We start from the raw sequence: 19,808 nt of genomic DNA on the forward strand, positions 1-19,808 counted from the left end.
CCCAACCTCAGCATTAAAGTTCAAATTAAACTTGGAGTAAACTACTTTTCAGTTTGAATGCTGCATGAGTTCATCATTAATAATGACTTTTTAACAAGGCTTTAACAAGCGGAATTTATCTTTTTCTTGCACTTTTTTTACAAACGCTCACAATCCATTTTGGAGGAATGTAATTAATCACAAAGTGTTTAGAGTGTCCTCTGCCAGCATTACAGCTGTTTACTATTGTCTAATTTTTGCTAAGTTTATTCTTCCAAGCTGCACCATCACAAGAATACCCATGATATAGCTGAGTGGAAAGGGACAGACTGTGTAAGGGTCCCCAGTGTCTCGTCTTTCTGAGGACTGAAAAATCCTTAGGCCCTCTGTGGGGTAGTAAACAAAATCAACACCATAAGAGATGAGACAGGCTGATGAGGAATAGCTACACTCCTCAATAATTTAAAAAATGGAGACTGGAAACATGAAAAACAGACAATATAAACTAATTTTAAACTAACAGCAAACTCCTACAGGTATTCCTTCTATTTAACTAAAGTAAATCATCATGAAAATGTATTCTGGCATCATCCATATTCTCCACCAACTAACACAAGAAAGCTTCTAACATTGGACTGACTAGCTACCCATTGTGTAAGAGACTAGTTTTAAGAATGCTGACTACTGCCCCTGAATGTTATCTACCTATCTGAAGGAGGGATTCAGCATTATAGGGGGCGATTTTGTTAATGGGGGCGTGTTGGAGGCGGGACTGCTGCTTGGCGTGTCGATGTTCCGCCTCCATCGATTTGTGGCCAACCCACGCTATTTTCCCTTGATTGACTTTGTTAAGCCTGCCCAGCGGGCTTAGCAGGCCAGTTAAGGGAAAGTTGGTTGCAGAGAACGTCAACGTATGACGTTTCATCTGTCAAAAATTTTTGACAGATGAATTGTCATCGTTTGGTAGCTCTGAGAAGCTGTCAAACAGTGACATTCTCTGTAGTTTGATGAGGTCTTAAATTCAAGACCTCATCAAACTTCTTTCTTTTACAGAAATGAGATGGTTGTTGCATCTGAGAATGCAACGGCCATCTGTCATCTGCAACACGGAGGTCCGAGACTCTCCGCATACACACCGACTGAAGCCTGCAGGGAGAAACAAAGGTAAGTACACTTTTACTAACACTTTGCACTTACCTCAGTACTCACCTCTCCACTCTTGCACCCATCGCTTACCTTCACAGCACACTTTTGCACCCCCCCGCCGCAGACTCAGTACTCGCCTCGCTGACCTGGCGGGTTTTGGAGCCTTCGGGAAGCCCGCACTTGTGAGGGCAAAAAGGGGATAATCCTACTTTCTGCCTGTTAACTACCTGTTAACAGGCAGTTAATAGGCTTTAATCCCTTCCCATCTCCAAGAAGAGAGGACCCGGCGCAGGACGGCTACCCACCTCCTGGCAAGGTGGCATGGAGGCGGGATGGGCACCCGCCCCCAAATTCTGCCATTTTCCCGGCAGTCCCGCCTCCATACCCGCCTCCCCAGGGCTGGCAAAATTGCCCCCATGGATTCAATGAAAAAATGTAATAAAGAAAATATAAAGACATTGGACTAGAAATTTGTTGGCACTGTGCCTGTTTTATTAGGCAAATAAAACAGGCACCTAAGGATCCAATATGGCAGGCAGCGCACAAGAAGTACAAGAAGCTGCTGGCCATATTGGATCAGCCTCCTCTGTCGGCATCCAGGATGCGTGCCGGAAGTATTCAAAATAGTAATTAAAATATTTAAATAAGGGTCCTATGCTCATGTCGGACCCTTTTGTGAAATTGGGCTGCCCCAACACCTGACTCGCCACATCAGGAATTTGCTCAGCAACTCATGGTGCTAACAGTAGCAAGGATCCTTCATCAGCACTATGTTCATAATATCCTTGTGAGGGGTTTAGAGAATGCGCCTGTCATGGTAGAATAGTTGGTATTCAGTGTGTGAGGTGTAGGGTGGTGAGGGTTCCAATAGTGGTAAGTCTGTGCATATGAGGAGAAGGAAACGGAGTGAAGTGTGATTGTAGGAGAATGAAGGGAAGTAGGTGAGGTGGGTTTAGTGAGTAATGAGGCTGGAGGTAGTGGAGATGGGAGCAGTATTCTTACTTTGACAACTCTGGTGGGTCATCAAACTTCTTTCTGAATTGCAGCTATGTCCTTGGAGCTAAGTTTCTGGCATTGACCTCCTTAGCGACCTCTTCCCACTGCCAGCAATGGTGTTGTCTGGAGGACTTTCTGCCTCCTGGGAGGAACAGGATCTCCCTTTTCCTGTCCGCTGCCTGCCTCCAACATGCCATCTGAGAACCTGGGTGCCCTGTCTGGACCTCTTCCAACCATTTTTCAAGTTTCCCTGTTATCTAGCTAAAGTGCACCTTCTCTTTAAGAAGTGCTGGCTGCCTTTAATTAACGTTAAAAGACACCTGATTCCCCCCCCCCACCCCCAAAAAACAGGTATGCAGCCAATGAATAGCACGGGTAGCGCTGGCTGCACACCTGAATAATTTTACCAGCACCAATTTCTTGTGCTCCCTGGGACCATGTGAACAGGTGCAAGTAACAAGAACAACAACTTGCATTTATATAGCACCTTTAATGTAATAAAACATCCCATGGCACTTCACAGGAGTATTATCAGACAAAATTTGACACCGAACCACATAAGGAGATATTAGGACAGGTGACTAAAAGCTTGATCAAAGAGGTAGATTTTAAGGAGCGTCTTAAACGAGGAGAGATAGTCAGGTGTAAAGGTTTAGGGAGGGAATTCCAGATCTTAGGGCCCAGACAGCTGAAGGCACGGCCATCAATCGTGGAGCGAAGGAAATCAGGGATGGACAAGAAGCCAGAATTGGAGGAATGCAGAGTCCTTGGAGAGTTGTAGGGCTGGAGGAGGTTACAGAGATAGGGAGGGGTGAGGCCATGGAAGGATTTGAACACAAGGATGAAATTTGAGGTGCTGATGGATCAGAGCCGATGTAGGTCAACGAGCACAGGGGAGATGGGTGAACGGGACTTGGTGCAAGTTAGGATATGAGCAGTAGAGTTTTGGATGAGCTGAAGTTTATAGAGGGTGGAAGATGGGCGGCCGGCCAGGAGAGCATTGGAATAGTTGAGTCTAGAGGTAATAAAAACATGGATGAGGGTTTCAGTAGCAGATAAGCAGAGGCAGCAGCGGAGACTGGCAATGTTACGGAGGTGGACGTAGGTGATCTTGGTGATGAAGAAGATATGGGATTGGTATTCAGAAGGAGCTGGGTGTCCTTGTACATGAATCACATAAAGTTAACATGCAGGTACAGCAAGCAATTAGGAAAGCAAATGGTATGTTAGCCTTTATTACAAAGGGATTGGAGTATAAGAGCAAAGAAGTCTTACTACAATTATATAGGGCCTTGGGTGGGACCACACCTGGAGTACTGAGTACGGTGTACCAGGAACAGTAGCATAGTGGTTAGCTTACTGGATTGGTAATCCAGAGGTCTGGACTAATAACCCAGAGACATGAGTTCAAATCCCACCACGGCAGATTAAATAAATCTGGCCCAAAAAGCCAGAGGCGGCGACACAGTGGTATACAGTCAGGAGGGAGCGGCCCTGGGAGTCCTCAACATTGACTATGGACCCCATGAAGTCTCATGGCTTCAGGTCAAGCATGAGCAAGGAAATTCTGCTGCTGCTGATTACCACCTACCGCCCTCCCTCGGCTGATGAATCAGTATTCCTCCATGTTGAACACCACTTGGAAGAAGCTCTGAGGATAGCAAGGGCACAGAATGTACTCTGGGTGGGGGACTTCAATATCCATCACCAAGAGTGGCTCGGTAGCACAACTACTGACCTAGCTGGCTGACTAGGACTGCGGCAGGTGGTGAGAGAACCAACACGAGGGAAAAACCTACTTGACCTCGTCCTCACTAATCTACTTGTCGCAGATGCATCTGTCCATGACAGCATTGGTAGCAGTAACCACCGCACAGTCCTTGTGGAGACAAAATTTCATCTTCACACTGAAGACACCCTCCATTGTGTTGTGTAGCACTACCACCATGATAGATTCAGAACAGATTTAGTAGCTCAAAACTGGGCTTCCATGAGGCGCTGTGGGCCATCAGCAGCAGTAGAATTATATTCCACCACAATCTGTAAACTCATGGCCCGGCATGTCCCGCACTCTACCATTACCATCAAGCCAGGGGACCAACCCCGGTTCAATGAAGAGTGCACAGGAGCAGCACCAAGCATACCTAAAAATGAGGTGCCAACCTGGGGAAGCTGCAACACATACATGCTAAATAGCGGAAGGAGCATGCTATAGACAGAGCTAAGCGATTCCACAATCAATGGATCAGATCAAAGCTCTGCAGTCCTGCCACATCCAGTCGTGAATGGTGGTGGACAATTAAACAACTAACGGGAGGAGGAAGTTCCAGGAAGATTCCCATCCTCAATGATGACGGAGCCCAGCACGCGAGTGCAAAAGACAAAGCTGAAGCGTTTGCAATCATCTTCAGCCAGAAGCGCCGAGTGGATGATCCATATCGGCCTCCTCCTGAGGTCCCCACCTTCACAGATGCCAGTCTTCAGCCAATTCGATTCACTCCACATGATATCAAGAAACGGCTGAGTGCACTGGATACAGGAAAGGCTATGGGCCCTGACAACATCCCGGCTGTTGTGCTGCAGAACTAGCCATGTCTCAAGCCAAGCTATTCCAGTACAGCTACAACACTGGCGTCTACGTGTGGAAAACTGCCCAGGTATGTCCTGTCCACAAATGCAGGACAAATCCAATCCCGCTAATTACCGCCCCATCAGTCAACTCTCAATCATCAGCAAAGGGATGGAAGGTGTCGTCGACAGTGCAATCAAGCGGCACTTATTCACAAATAACCTGGCCAACAATGCTCAGTTTGGGTTCCACCAGGACCACTCGGCTCCAACCTCATTACAGCCTTGGTCCAAACATGGACAAAAGAGCTGACTTCCAAAGGTGAGGTGAGAGTGACTGCCCTTGACATCAAGGAGCATTTGACCGAGTGTGGCATCAAGGAGCTCTAGTAAAATGGAAGTCAATGGGAATCAGGGGGAAAATGCTCCACTGGCTGGAGTCATACCTAGCACAAAGGAAGATGGTTGTGGTTGTTAGAGTTCAATCATCTCAGCCCCAGAACATCGCTGCAGGAGTTCCTCAGGGCAGTGCCCTAAGGCCCAACCATCGTCAGCTGCTTCATCAATAACCTTCCTTCCATCATAAGGTTAGTAATGGGGATGTTCGTTGATGATTGCAGTGTCCAGTTTCATTCGCAACTCCTCAGATAATGAAGCAGTCCATGCCCGAATGCGGCAAGACCTGGATGACATTCAGGCTTGGGCTGATAAGTGGCAAGTAACATTTGAGCCACACAAGTGCCAGGCAGTGACTATCTCCAACAAGCGAGAGTCTAATCACTGCCACTTGACATTCAATGGCTTTACCATTGCCAAATCCCCCACCATTAACATCCTGAGGGTCACCATTGACCAGAAACTTAACTGGACCAGCCACGTAAATACTGTGGCTACAAGAGCAGGTCAGAGGCTGGGTATTCTGCAGCGAGTGTCTCACCTCCTGACTCCCCAAAGCCTTTCCACCATCTACAAGGCACAAGTCAGGAGTGTGATGGAATACTCTCCACTTGCCTGGATGAGTGCAGCTCCAGCAAAACTCAAGAAGCTTGACACCATCTAGGGCAAAGCAGCCTGCTTGACTGGCACCCCCTCCACCACCTTAAGCATTCACTTCCTGCACCACTAGTGCACTGTGGTTGCAGTGTGTACCATCTACAAGATACACTGTAGCAACTCGCCAAGGCTTCTTCAGCAGCACCTTCCAAATCCGCTACCTCTACCACCTAGAAGGGCAAGGGAAGCAGGCGCATGGGAACACCACCACCTGCAAGTTCCCCTCCAAGTTACACACCACCTGACTTGGAAATATATCGCCGTTCCTTCATCGTAGCTGGGTCAAATTCCTGGAACTCCCTCCCTAACAGCACTGTGGGAGTACCTTCACCACACGGACTGCAGCGGTTCAAGAAGGCGGCTCACCACCACCTTCTCAAGGACAATTAGGGATGGACAATAAATGCTGGCCTTGCCAGTGACGGTCGCATCCCAGGAACGAATAAAAAAAAAGTTTTGATCTCCTTATCTAAGGAAGGATATACTTGCTTTAGAGGAAATGCAACAAAGGTTCACTAGGCTAGATGAGGGATTGTCCTATGAGGAGCGATTGAGTAGCCTAGGCCTATATTCCCTAGAGTTTAGAAGAATGAGAGGTGATCTATTGAAACATATAAAATTCGTAAGGGGCTTGACAGGTTAGATGCTGGGAGGATGTTTCCCCTGGCTAGGGAGTCTAGAACTAGGGGTCACAGTCTCAGAATAAGGGGTCGGCCATTTAGGACTGAGATAAGGAGAAATTTCTTCACTCAAAGAGATGTGAATCTTTGGAATTCTCTACCCTAGAGAGCTGTGGATGCTCAGTCATTGATTATTTTGAAGACAGAGATCGATAGATTTTTGGATACTAATGGAATCAAGGAATATGGGGATAGTGTGGGAAGGTGGAGTTGAGGTAGAAGATCAGCCATGACCTTATTGAATGGCGGACCATGCTCGGAGGGCGAATGGCCTACGCCTGCTCCTATTTAAGAACATAAGAACATAAGAAATAGGAGCAGGAGTAGGCCAATTGGCCCTTCGAGCCTGTTCTGCTATTCAATAAGATCATGGCTGATCTTCTACCTCATCTCCACTTTCCTGAACTATCTCCATATCCCTTGATTCCCTTAATATTCAAAAATCTATCGATCTCTGTCTTGAATATATTCAACGACTGAGCCTCCACAGCCCTCTGGGGTAGAGAATTCCAAAGATTCACCACGCTCTGAGTGAAGAAATTTCTCCTCATCTCAGTCCTAAATTGCCGACTCCTTATTCTGAGACTGTGACCCCTAGTTCTAGACTCCCCAGCCTGTCAAGCCCTGTAAGAATTTTGTATGTTTCAATGAGATCACCTCTCATTCTTCTAAACTCTAGAGAATATAGGCCTAGTCTACTCAATCTGTCCTCATAGGACAATCTTATGTATCAATTGCTTCGGTCTCTGCAATATTTGCGTACACCTCGTCTGGGTGTAATCGAATTTCTAGGCCAATATTCCCATGACGGTGTTACCAAGTAACAAAAATGGAATGTGAAGGTGGGATCTAGGCAGAGTAGATAGAGAGAAACTGGTCCCATTGGCGGAAGGGTAGAGAACCAGAGGACACAGATTTAAGGTGATTGGCAGAAGAACCAAAGGCGACATGAGGAAAAACTTTTTTACGCAGCGAGTGGTTAGGATCTGGAATACACTGCCTGAAAGGGTGGTGGAGGCAGATTCAATCGTGGTTTTCAAAAAGGAATTCGATAAGTACCTGGAGGAAAAAATTTGCAGGCCTACGGGGTAAGGGCGGCGGTGTGGGACTAGCTGAAGTGCTCTTGCAGAGAGCTGGCATGGGCTCGACGGTCCAAATAGCCTCCATCTGTGCTGTAACCATTGTATGATTCTATGATTCTTTAGATAACCAATGGCAGTAGTTTACCAAGCATTTCATTTTAATAAAATCTTTTTCTTAATCTTCAGATGATCCCAAAAACGACTCAGTTGGTTACACGTGGTTTTTTGTTGGCGTTCTGGACTACGATAAGGAAAAGAAACTCTACCTGGTGCAGAAAGCAAATAGTTACGATTTAGTCCGAGATGAAAAAAACCAAACAGTGGTGAATGGTGGCATTACTGAAACTGGTAGGTACTTTCTAGCTATGCTGATTTGGCTGGTTTAATATAATCCATTGCCGCATACAGAATAGGATGTATTCCAGACAAAAACTGATAACTTAATAACACGTGACATCTGCTTTGTCTGAAAAACAGAAAATGATCTCTAAAGAACATATAGGTATCATATATTAAATAATAATAATTACACTTTTTTTACAATAATATTAGGAAAAAGAGGGTGGTCAGGATCAATGTTGGCCCCTTGAATACTGATAACGGTGATATTGTCAATGATAATAAGGAAATGGTGGATATGTTGAATAATTACTTTGCATCAGTATTTACAGTAGAGGAAGAGGATAGCATACTGGAAATCCCAAGGAAACTAACATTGAATCAGGGACAGGGACTCAACAAAATTACCATAAGCAAAATAACAGTAATGAAGAAAATAATGGCACTGAAGAGTGACAAATCCCTAGGGCCAGATGGTTTCCATCCCAGGGTTTTAAAGGAAGTAGGTGAGCATATTGCAGATGCCCTAAATATAATCTTCCAAAGTTCTCTCAATTTAGGAACCGTTCCTTTAGATTGGAAAATTGCACATGTCACTCCACTATTTAAGAATGGTGAGAGAGGGAAACCAGGGAATTATAGACCAGTTAGCTGAACATCTGTTGTCTGGAAATTACTAAAGTCTATAATTAAGGATAGGTTGACTGAACACCTTGAAAATTTTCAGCTGATCAGAGAGATTTGTGAAAGGTAGGTCATGCCTGATGAACCTGATTGAATTTTTTGAAGAGGTGACTAAAGTAGCGGACAGGGGAATGTCTATGGATGTTATTTATATAGACTTCCAGAACGCATTTGATAAAGTCCCTCATAAGAGAATGTTAACTAAGGTTGAAGCCCATGGAATTGAAGGCAAGTTATTGACCTGGTTAGGAAATTGGCTGAGCGGCAGGAGACAGAGAGTAGGGATAATGGGCAGGTACTCTAATTGGCAGGATGTTATTATTGGTGTCCCACAGGGATCTGTGTTGGGGCCTCAACTATTCACTGTATTTATTAACGTCTTAGATGATGGGATGGAAAGCCATATATCCAAATATGCCGATGACACAAAGATAGGCGGCATTGTAGGCAGTGTAGATGAAAGCATAACATTACAAAGAGATATTGATAGATTAAGTGAATGGGCAAAACTGTGGCAAATGGATTTCAGTTGTAGGCAAATGTGAGGTCATTCACTTTGGACCTAAAAAGGATAGAACAGGGTACTTTCTAAATGGTGAAAAGCTAAAAACAGTGGAGGTCCAAAGAGACTTAGTGGGTCCAGGTACATAAATGATTAAAATGTCATGAACAGGTACAGAAAATAATCAAAAAGGCTAATGGAATACTGGCCTTTATATCTAGAGGACTAGAATACAAAGGGGTAGAAGTTATACTACAGCAATAGAAAACCCTGGTTAGACCACACCTGGAGTACTGTGAGCAGTTCTGGGCACCACACCTTAGGAAGGATATGTTGGCTTTGGAGGGAGTGCAGCGTAGGTTTACCAGAATGATACCCGGACACCGGGGGTTAAATTACGAGGAGAGATTACACAAAGTAGGGTTGTATTCCCTGGAATTTAGAAGGTTAAGGGGTGATTTGATCAAAGTTTTCAAGATATTAAGGGGAATAGGTAGGGCAGATAGAGAGAAACTATTTCCGCTGGTTGGGGAGTCTAGGACTCAGGGCATAGTCTAAATATTAGAGCCAGTCCTTTCAGGAGTAAAATTATAAACACTTCTACACACAAAGGGTGGTAGAAGTTTGGAACTCTCTTCCGCAAACGGCAATTGATGCTAGATCAATTGTTAATTTTAAATCGGAGATTGATAGATTTTTGTTAACCAAAGGTATTAAGGGATATGGAGCAAAGGCAAGTATATGGTGTTAGGTTGCAGATCAGCCATGATCTCATTGAATGGTAGAACAGGCTTGAGGGGCTGAATGGCCTACTCCTATGTTCCTATGAAAGACCTGTCCTGTACTGGGTAACTAAGTAGCCATTATTTTAAGAGGAGATTTGGATCGGGCCAGCATTTAACCCATAAGTTCTTCCTTCAACAATAAGTTCTCTCACTGATCACGCACCTCTAATAAAATATGGCAAACTATGGTTCCTTTCACACAAAAATGTTGTGCGATGTTCCATTTCACTGGAATCATAGGTTACGAAATTGTAGTTTCTTATGTTTTCATTAGAGGTCTGCTGGTGGTAACAAAGAAATATCAGCCAACAGCAATAACGATCCTTTAGCAATTATCAATACGCTAATGAGCCACTTTGCAAATTCAAATCTCTCAAGTTTTAGTAATACAGAAGTGGTGCGTGCAATTGGAAGAGAGAGCACATGTTTCAGCACAAAATACTCCAAGCTGTAGCGGAGCCTCTCATGATATCCTAGGAACATAGGAACAGGAGTAGACCATTCAGCTATTCGAGCTTGTTCCCCCATTCAATTAGATCATGCCTGATCTGTACCTCAACTCCATTTATTCCATATCCCTTAATACCGTTACCCAACAAAAATCTATCAATCTCAGTTTTGAAATTTTCAATTGGCCTAGTCTTAACAGCTTTTTGAGGGAGAGAGTTCCAGAATTCCTCTACCCTTTGTGTGAAGAAGTGCTTCCTGACATTACCCCTGATGCATAGCTCTAATTTTAAGTTTATACTCGCCCACCAGAGGAAATCGTTTCTTTCTAGCTATCCTATCAAATGCTTTAATCATCTAAAAAGCACCTCAATTAGATGACCTCTTCTATATGCAGGAGAATACAAGCCTAGTCTATGCAATCTATCCTCATAATTTAACCCTATTAGCCCCGGTTTTATTCTGGTGAATCTGCGCTGCTCCTCCTCCAAGGCCAGTATATCCTTCCTGAGGTGCAATGCCCAGAGCTGAATGCAGTACTCCAGATAGGGTTGAACCAGAGCTTTCTACAATGGTAGCATAACTTCCACACCTTGTGAGTAAGGGCTGCAAATAAGCAAAAAAATGGGACAGTCGTGGAACACTTCAACCAGATGGGAAATGCAGTCTCCAAAACTGAAAGGATTTGGGAAGAAGTGATATAAAAATTACATGACTTAAAGAAGAGCATCAAAGTAAATTAGCAGCACAAGGACAACGTCCACCTGATGAAAATTTGCACTATATATTATACACACCCAAAAGGCTATACAAACAGAGAAATAGTAACAAGAAATTTAGCAATCATGACATTCCCCTGTCCGCTACTTTAATGTGAGTTTTAATCTGTTTATTTTAAATTGATTAATCCCTCCACTAAATTAGTGAACAGAGAAATGTCATATGAATACGATAAGCCTTTGTCAACTAAAATCATCGACAGCCATTTCTAGTCTATTATTCTTTTGCTCCAATCTTGATTTTTTTTAAAATTATTCTAATTCTCTTGGATGAGGATACAAATTCAAAGTGTCTCCCCTCACAGAACTGATATTCAGAATAAACTCTGGGGGAGCAAAGATTTTCTCTGTGCGATGTGTAGTAAAATTGTAAATAGGTCCTTAACGACTTTACAATTTCATTACACATAGCACACAGAGGAGGTTTTCTCCCTGGGTGTTTCCGGAGGCAAGTCTCAGAGTTCAATAGAAGTCAAAGGACTCACAGTGCATCAAATTTTGGCCAATGTTGTGAAACAAACTTAAGTTTCCAACAGGCAACTTGGAAGTTCTGGAACATGTTACTGTGAGCAAGGAGCTAAATACACATCGGGCGCTAAAATTCGGATCTGTAGCACCCGTTTTTTTGGCGTTATGAGTGCCCTTAAAGGTCCAAAATGTTGCGCGCACACATGTGGGGTGAATCGCACCAGATGCCATATTGATGAGGGCGTTAGCGCGGGCGTAGTGAGTGTCCGCTGGAAGCAGGCAGATCATGACGTTGATCAGCATGCAATGCTGCTTTAACGGCAGAGCTGCCATTTTGGAGCTGAACGCTCCAGCTAACATCCTCTCTTAGCCTTGCATAGCAGGAAGGACCCCCCACCAGCACTATTTAAAGGGATCATCAACTACTTACAGGTTAGTTGCTGCATGATTTCTTCTGGCTGTTGGTATGATTCTACAAGTGTTTGGTGCTTTCTATAGTTGTTTCAAGTTGCAAAAGTCTACACAGAATGGGGTGGCAGGTGCTGAAGGACTTTTTGCTGACTTCAAGGCTTCTGCACAAACCACTTGCTGCCAGACATGAGTACACCAGTAGGAATACCCCTTAGAATACAGCATGATTTGGAGAAAGAACAGAGGACTCGCAGAGTATGATAAGCTACTGGAAGATGGAGGAGGAGAAGGAGGGGGAGAAGGGCACTCAGCAGGAGGCCATATCCGCCCAGTTTGTTCAGGGAGCAATTCTCCTACCTGAACCTCAGTGAGGAATAAGGTGTGAGATGTCTGCGCTTCAGTAAAGACATCCTCACTGAAATGTGCCACCTGCTGCAGCCACAACTGCAACCTTAGCAGGGCAAGAACCATTTTGCCCGTGGCTGTGAAGGTGACGTAGTGATGAACTTCCAGGCTGGAGCTGGAGATATTTGCAACATCTCGCAGTTTGCTGTCCACTGTTACATAAGGGAGATCATTGAGGCTCTATATTCAAAGAGAGCTGACTACATTTAATTCTCTCTTGCCAGAGGCCAGCAGGCAGACTGAGCACGCTGCTTTGCTAGGATTGCAGGCTTCCCCATGGTGCAGGGTGCCATTGACTGCACGCACATCGCTTTGCAGGCGCCACATGTCAACTCTGCCATGTACCGGAACCAAAAGGGATTCCACACCCTCAGTGTCCAGCTGGTGTGTGAACAAAGGCAGCGAATCATGGCAGCAATCATGATGCTTTCATTCTGTGGCAGTCCGCTGTGCCAGCTGCATTTCAGCCACCACGGCAAACCAACGGGTGGCTACTGGGTGACAAGGGCTATCTCTGGTGACCTGGCTCATGACTCCAGTGCGCAATCCATGCACATGTGCGCAGCATGCATACAATGAAAGCCATGCTGCCACACGACATGTGATAGAGCAGACCATTGGCGTGCTGAAACAATGCTTCCGTTGCCTGATCCGCTCTGGAGGAGCCCTGCAGTACTTGGCAGAGCGGGTGTCAAGATTTATGGTGGTCTGCTGCATGCTGCACAACCTTGCCATCATGAGGACCCAGACCTTGCCACCAGCTATACGGCGAGCAGCTGAGGAGGAGAAGGATGGGCAGAGGCAATCAAGAGAGCCCTTTCTGCCCGGGCTGTCCGTGAAGAACTCATCCGAGTGTGATACCAGTAACCGCCACCCCAATTCCACATTCACCAACTGTCCCACACCTTACCTTCCCTCTGTCACTGACCATCACAGCGTCTGCTTGGCCACAATGCAAAAATAGAGGTCGCCACAAAATAAACATTGCAAACTAAGGCCTAGAAATTGGGTTTTGGCGCAGCGACGGCTTTAGCGCCGGAAGTTAGTGCCGGAGCTAAGTCGCGCTGGGCGGGCCAAAAATTCACTAGTTCTGCGCCCAAACGGCTGCCGGCGCTGCTGAAAGCTGTTTGCGCCTGAAAACTGGCGCTACGCGCTGAATTGCGGCGCTATTCCGGCGCTGCGGCGCCCGCTGCGGTGCGGCAGGTTCGGGAAGTGCAGGCCTCCTCCTTCCCTTAAGGAGGAGCTGCCTGCACCCGGCCGCGGCCCGCGAAAATCATTGTAAAAATGAGCCCAGCACCTCGGACAAGTGCCGGGCTTGCATCTGTCCCGGGGGGGGTGGGGGAGGAGAAGTCCGGGGAGGGAGCTGCGGCCAGGCGGCCGGCTGGAAAGCGGCCGGCCGCCGCGGGGCCTTTAATGCGCCGGCGCAAAGTCCAGTAAGGCACCTCTGCCAGAACGTTGCTTGCGGCTGCCACGGGCGAGGCGGCCGCAAGTCAATTTCGGAGTTCGGGCGGGTTACCATGGCAACCGGGACGCTGCGCACACCAATGACGTCATCGGTGCCGGCGCAGCGCTAACGGCCTAACGCCGATTTAGGGACCCACTCAATTTCCAAACTGGCCATAACTCCGGCGCTAGGCCCTCTAGCGCCTCAAAAGCGGCGCTAAGCCTACCGAATTTCTAGGCCTAAGTTTAAAAATAAAATCATGCCATATTGCAAACAAACTTAATCTAATCACCTTTGTGTATTTCCTTAGTGTCTGTCATCTGTGTGCCTTTGCCTGTCCTAGTGCTCCTATGCAGTGCTACCCCAGTGGCTGCAGCATGGCTGTTGGAAGGCTGCTGACTTTCAGTGGAGAAGATTGCAGCCTAGAAGACCCGGCTGCAGACTGCACCATCTTGGCATGGGCGGCAGCAGTCTGGGCTGGCTGGCTGACAGGCAACAACAAGGGCGCTGGCGGAGTGGCAGGGGTGGGAGGATAAATGCTGTCGCCCATGTTGGTTGTCATCTTCCAAAATTCTATAGATTTTGGAACAGTTCCTGTAGATTGGAGAGTGCCAATGTAACCCCACTATTTGAAAAAGGAGGGAGAGAGAAAACAGGGAACTTCAGACCGGTTAGCCTAACATCAGTAGTAGGGAAAATGTTAGAGTCTATTATAAAGGATGTGATAACAGGACACTTAGAAAATATCAATGGGATTAGACAAAGTCAACATGGATTTATGAAAGGGAAATCGTGTTTGACAAACCTACTGGAGTTTTTTGAAGATGTAACTGGTAGAATAGATAAGGGATGTGGTGTATTTGGATTTTTTGAAGGCTTTTGATAAAGTCCCACATAAGAGGTTAGTGTGCAAAATTAAAGCACAGGGGATTGGGGGTAATATACTGGCATGGATTGAAAATTGGTTAACAGACAGGAAACAGAGAGTAGGAATAAATGGGTCTTTTTCAGGGTGGCAGGGATCAGTGCTTGGGCCCCAGCTATTCACAGTATATATCAATGATTTGGATGAGGAAACCAAATGTAATATTTCCAAGTTTGTTGACGACACAAAACTAGGTGGGATTGTGAGCTGTGAGGAGAATGCAAAGAGGCTTCAAGGCGATTTAGACAAGTTGAGTGAGTGGGCAAATACATGGCAGATGCAGTATAATGTGGCTAAATGTGAAGTTATCCACTTTGGTAGGAAAAACAGAAAGGCCTAGTATTATTTAAATGGTGATAGATTGGGAAATGTTGATGTACAAAGGGACCTGGGTACACCAGTCACTGAAAGCAAACATGCAAGTGCAGCAAGCAGTTAGGAAGGCAAATGGTATGTTGGCCTTCATTGCAAGAGGATTTGAGTACAGGAGCAAGGATGTCTTACTACAGTTATACAGGGCCTTGGTGAGACCACACCTGGAGTACTGTGTGCAGTTTTGGTCTCCTTACCTAAGAAAGGATATACTTGCCATAGAGGGAGTACAGCGAAGGTTCACCAGACTGATTCCTGGGATGGCAGGACTGTCGTATGAGGAGTGATTGGGTCGACTAGGCCTGCATTCATTAGAGTTTAGAAGAATGAGAGGGGATCTCATTGAAACGTATAAAACTCTGACAGGGTTAGACAGACTGGATGCAGGGAGGATGTTTCCCCTGGCTGGGGGGGGTCTAGAATGAGGGGTCACAGCCTCAGGATACGAGGTAGGACATTTAGGACTGAGATGAGAAATTTCTTCACTCAGAGGGTGGTGAACCTGTGAAATTCTCTACCACAGAAGGTTGTAGAGGCCAAGTCACTGAATATATTTAAGAAGGAGATAGATAGATTTCTAGACACAAAAGGCATCAAGGGGTATGGGGAGAGAGCGGGAATATGGTATTGAGATAGAGGATGAGCCATGGTCATATTGAATGGCGGAGCAGGCTCGAAGGGTCAAATGGCCTACTCCTGCTCTATTTTTCTATGTTTCTATGTTTTCCTGAGAGAGGACAGCAGGTTCCTGCTCCATAGAGCCACTGTCAACCCTCCGGGGCGGCGTCTCAGCAATCCTAGTAATCTGTTGGAGAACAGATTGCTGGACTGCTGTGACACCCTGCAACTCCTTTGCACAATATAATTCACAGCCATGATGGCAGCAGTCTGAGCTTACATGGCAGCACTCTGACGTTTGGTGGCTGCTACTTGAGCTGCAGTAGAAGCTGAGACATCGGCCATCGGATGCTGCATAATGGTTGGGTCCACAAGTATGCGAATGTAATTCGCCACCACTTCCATGCTGGAAATGATGAGCTCCAAGCTCTGCGCAAAGCCCTGTGCCAAGTTGGTGCTGGACTCCTCCATGCTCCTTGACATTTCTGGCAGGCTTCCCAATGCAGCAACGACCATTTCATTGTGTATACCCATGAGCCTTCTTCTGTAGCCCACCCCATCGAAGTCCTCATCTGAGTCCTCTGCAGCAGAACTCGTGTGCGACCTCGCCCTCTGGTGAGCTGGCAGCTGAGTTATCCTTGCCCCCTGCCCTGGCTGCAGGCCACTCTTGCCTGGTGTCTCACCACGTGCAGATCCCGTCTCTGTGCTGTCCTTTAAATTACGCGTAGTGTCAGCATCTGAGCCGGTGGCTGCGAGTGTGAAATCAAGTGATGGTGTGTCTTCATCATCCATGTCTTGTTGCTCTTCCACCACTGCCTGGGCAGGTTGCAGTTCTTTGGTATCTGAAAGGAGAAAGGCACAAGGGTAAGGTTGTGCTGAGAGGAGAGGGGTGGGTGCAAGTAAGAAGTGCATGCTTACACCATCTGCATCTTGTAAATCAGAAGAGATTGTGGGATTAGGTGGAAGTGGGATGTGAGAAGGAGGATTAGGTATGATGATACCCTCACTTTAGATGGTTTCAGCCCCAACGCTGGCCACGGCCTCAGCAATGGCCGTTCCAATAATGGCCAGTACCGTCTCCTCCATGGGGGTTAGGACATGCAGGCATGCTTATTACCCATCAGTTAGGTCCTCTGTCTCCGGCTGTGTGCCACTCTGTCCTGAAAGAGAGAGGGAAGTGAGTCAGTGAGTGTCATGGAATGTGTTTGGGTGATGTGGCTGTCATGGTTGAATAGTTAGCAGTGTGTGCAAGCTGTGAGATGTAGGTGTGAGGTTTGCAGCAGTGCTAAGTGTGTGAGAGTGAGGTGAAGTTATGAATGTTAGGTATGTGTCCTGATTGGTAGAGATTGTTGGTAGGTGAGTGATGGGGGTGTGGTGGCTTGAGCAGTGGCTGAGGCTAGTGGTGCAGTTGGTAGGATTTGGCATTGGAAGATGCATTCACTGACCTTGACCACTTGTGTGAGGTCATTGAACTTCTTACAGCACTGCATCCAGGTTCTGGGGCTTGATCCCTGGCATTCACCTCCACGGCTATCTGCTCCCACTGCCTTCTGAACATGTGTCTGGAGGGCCTCCTGGCCCCCTGCGGATACAGGACATCTCTCCTCCTTTCCACCTCCTTCACCAAGGCATCCAGTGCAGTGTCTGAAAACCTTGGAGCCCGCTCTCTTCCCCTGTTGTACGATTCCTCACTCTTTCCCAGGTCAGAATCTGTTCAACTACGACTTCCAGCACCTGCTTCAGCCACAATTCATCTCCCCTTTAAGAGGGGCAGGCTAGCTTTAAGCATTGTAGGCTAGCTTTAACTGGTGCTAGCAAGTAACAATGTTGGGCCCCCTGCAACCAACCAATAGTGTTGTCTGCGCCCTGAAATCATGTTAATCAGCAGCCAGCAGGAAGCTGGTGTGCTGCCTGCATCACATTGAATGGGTGCGGGTTAATCGCGCATTGCGAACCCCCCCCCCCACCCATTTTCAGGGGCTATCGAATTTAGCCCCCATTATCTCTTGCTAACATTAAGAATGTAACTGGCATTTGGATGCACACATGTAGAAACAAGTAGAGGCAGCACTCTGCCCGATCTGAGAGTGTTGCAGAGCTGGCAGTATAATTCAACACATATGAACTGATCTACTGAGAGCGACTGCTTCCCCAATAATACACCCTAATCTGAAATAACTTCTTTTACTTATTGCCTGCTTCGCTCGGGGCAGACTTGTACCTAGCTGACGGCTGCCTAGTGTACAATTTATAGGTGGGAATGGCCAGAATATAGGATGGCTTTCTGGCTTGCTGCTGGGGCTCTCTGAAAGAAAGAAATAATTTGCATTTATATAGCGCCTTTCATGACTTCCAGAATGTCCCAAAGCGCTTTACAGCCAATGAAATACTTTTGAAATGTAGCCACTGTTGTAATGTAGGGGAACGCGGCAGCCAATTCGTACACAGCAGGGAACTTTTACGTCCACCTGAGAGGGCAGATGATTTAATGTCTCATCCAGCACTTCCTCAGTACTGCACTGAAGTGTCAGTCTAGATTATGATCTCAAGTCTCTGGAGGGGAACTTTAACCCACAACCTACTCACTCAGTGGCGAGAGTGCTACCACTGAGCCATGGCTTACACCCAGCCACTTTGAGTCTCAATCTGTGGCACATGGTCTGGCAGTTAATGCTTGGTGGCTGATGCCTCCACTGAATTTTAATTTTCATAGGACTACTGTTTAATTCCTCACTCCTGACATGTGTCTTTATTCATGGGCAAAGAAGATTTTCTTCATATGGCATTCCACAGCCTCTCACTAATTTTGTGCTGGTAAACCCATCTGAAGTTGATAAAAAATAACTTAAACTCAAAAATCTTCTTTTAACTGATCACCCATGTTGACATAAATTGAGTACAATTCAGGACCAGTTGTCTATAGATACTAAACCACTTGCAATATTGTTCCGCTGTTAATGGCTTATACAAGACTGGCACCACTCTGGTTTATTTTCTGCAAAGCTTCAGTCCCGAGTAAGGTCTATGCAATGAGCCTAAAGATAGAGCAAATTAGCAGGATACGAACATCTGACAAGAATGGACAGGAAAAGACCCACTGGCCCATCCAGCCTGCCCACACAACTGCAATGCCTTGTGTAGAGATTCATGTATCTCTGGTAAACAGGATCAAGTGCAAACCAATATGGTGGGTATATTGTGTTTAATCAGAATTTAGGACGGAATATAACACACCAGTAATACAGCAAAAACATACGACCGTGACAAGCAGCTAATATCGGACCCGATCGGACAGATGGCTGGCATGCATAAACAGTTCTCTGGCTTCTGGTCTCTCTCTCTTTCTCTCTCTCTCGGGCCTTCGATGGTGAGCATGGGATCACTCTTAAAAGAGCGTTCGACCAGCTGTTTGGCTCTCCCTTCTGCAGTCTGTGTGCAAGCCCTTGGGGTGTCATTTTTTATTCTCTTTTTAGGGGTGGGCCTGAGGCCAAGTTATTGAAAAGACCATTTAACCTATAGAGGTTCCTCCAAAACTTCATCAACCAATGACAGCTTAAGTTCTTTGTCTTGGTGTTTGGATGAAAGTCCTCACCAAAGGAAGGTCTCATTACTTCATCCTTGTTTTTACATTTTGAAGGTTCCTCCATTGGAATCCATCTTATCCCTTTTTACTCTCTCCCCCTTTTTCCCAGCAAGTACAAGGCCCGGCCCTGTCCCTCTTAATCATGGCCCCAGCCAGAGCTGTCGCACATTAACCAGTCGCTATCTCACCTTCATCTAGCAAATGGCCCATTCTAAGATGGATATCTTATCCTCCTCAAATTCCTTTCATTCTATGTCTTTTCCTAATTAACTTTTAATTATCTTCACAAGCAATTCTGCTAAACAAACTCCAAATCCTATCTGTGGAGATTATAATATGGTTATTAGTAATAATGGAAGAAACATAGGCTGGGCCTTCACTGGCCAAATTAAAGATACATTAACAAAGTCAAAACCCTAACTTACAAACAACAGATAACTAGCCTGGCAGGACCATCCTATGGGCCCCCGTGTGGAATGTTTATGTTTCACCTAATCTAACTGATTAAAAAGACTGTCTCAAATTCTAATGCAAGCTTCCCA

At 46.1% G+C, this 19,808-nt stretch overlaps 1 protein-coding gene across 1 annotated transcript in view; it reads left to right on the forward strand.

Annotated features, from left to right (window-relative positions):
* Positions 1–19,808, forward strand: part of dnah1 (dynein, axonemal, heavy chain 1) — a 971,783-nt gene that overhangs the window by 50,994 nt on the left and 900,981 nt on the right. The window contains exon 7 of the mRNA XM_085999976.1: positions 7,691–7,852. Coding sequence (XP_085856102.1) covers positions 7,691–7,852 — 162 coding nt within the window. The remainder of the gene's footprint in view (positions 1–7,690; positions 7,853–19,808) is intronic.

This window comes from Somniosus microcephalus, chromosome 11 (assembly GCF_052327205.1).
Source record: "Somniosus microcephalus isolate GS21.2 chromosome 11, FLI_Smic_1.0, whole genome shotgun sequence".
NCBI lineage: Eukaryota > Metazoa > Chordata > Chondrichthyes > Squaliformes > Somniosidae > Somniosus > Somniosus microcephalus.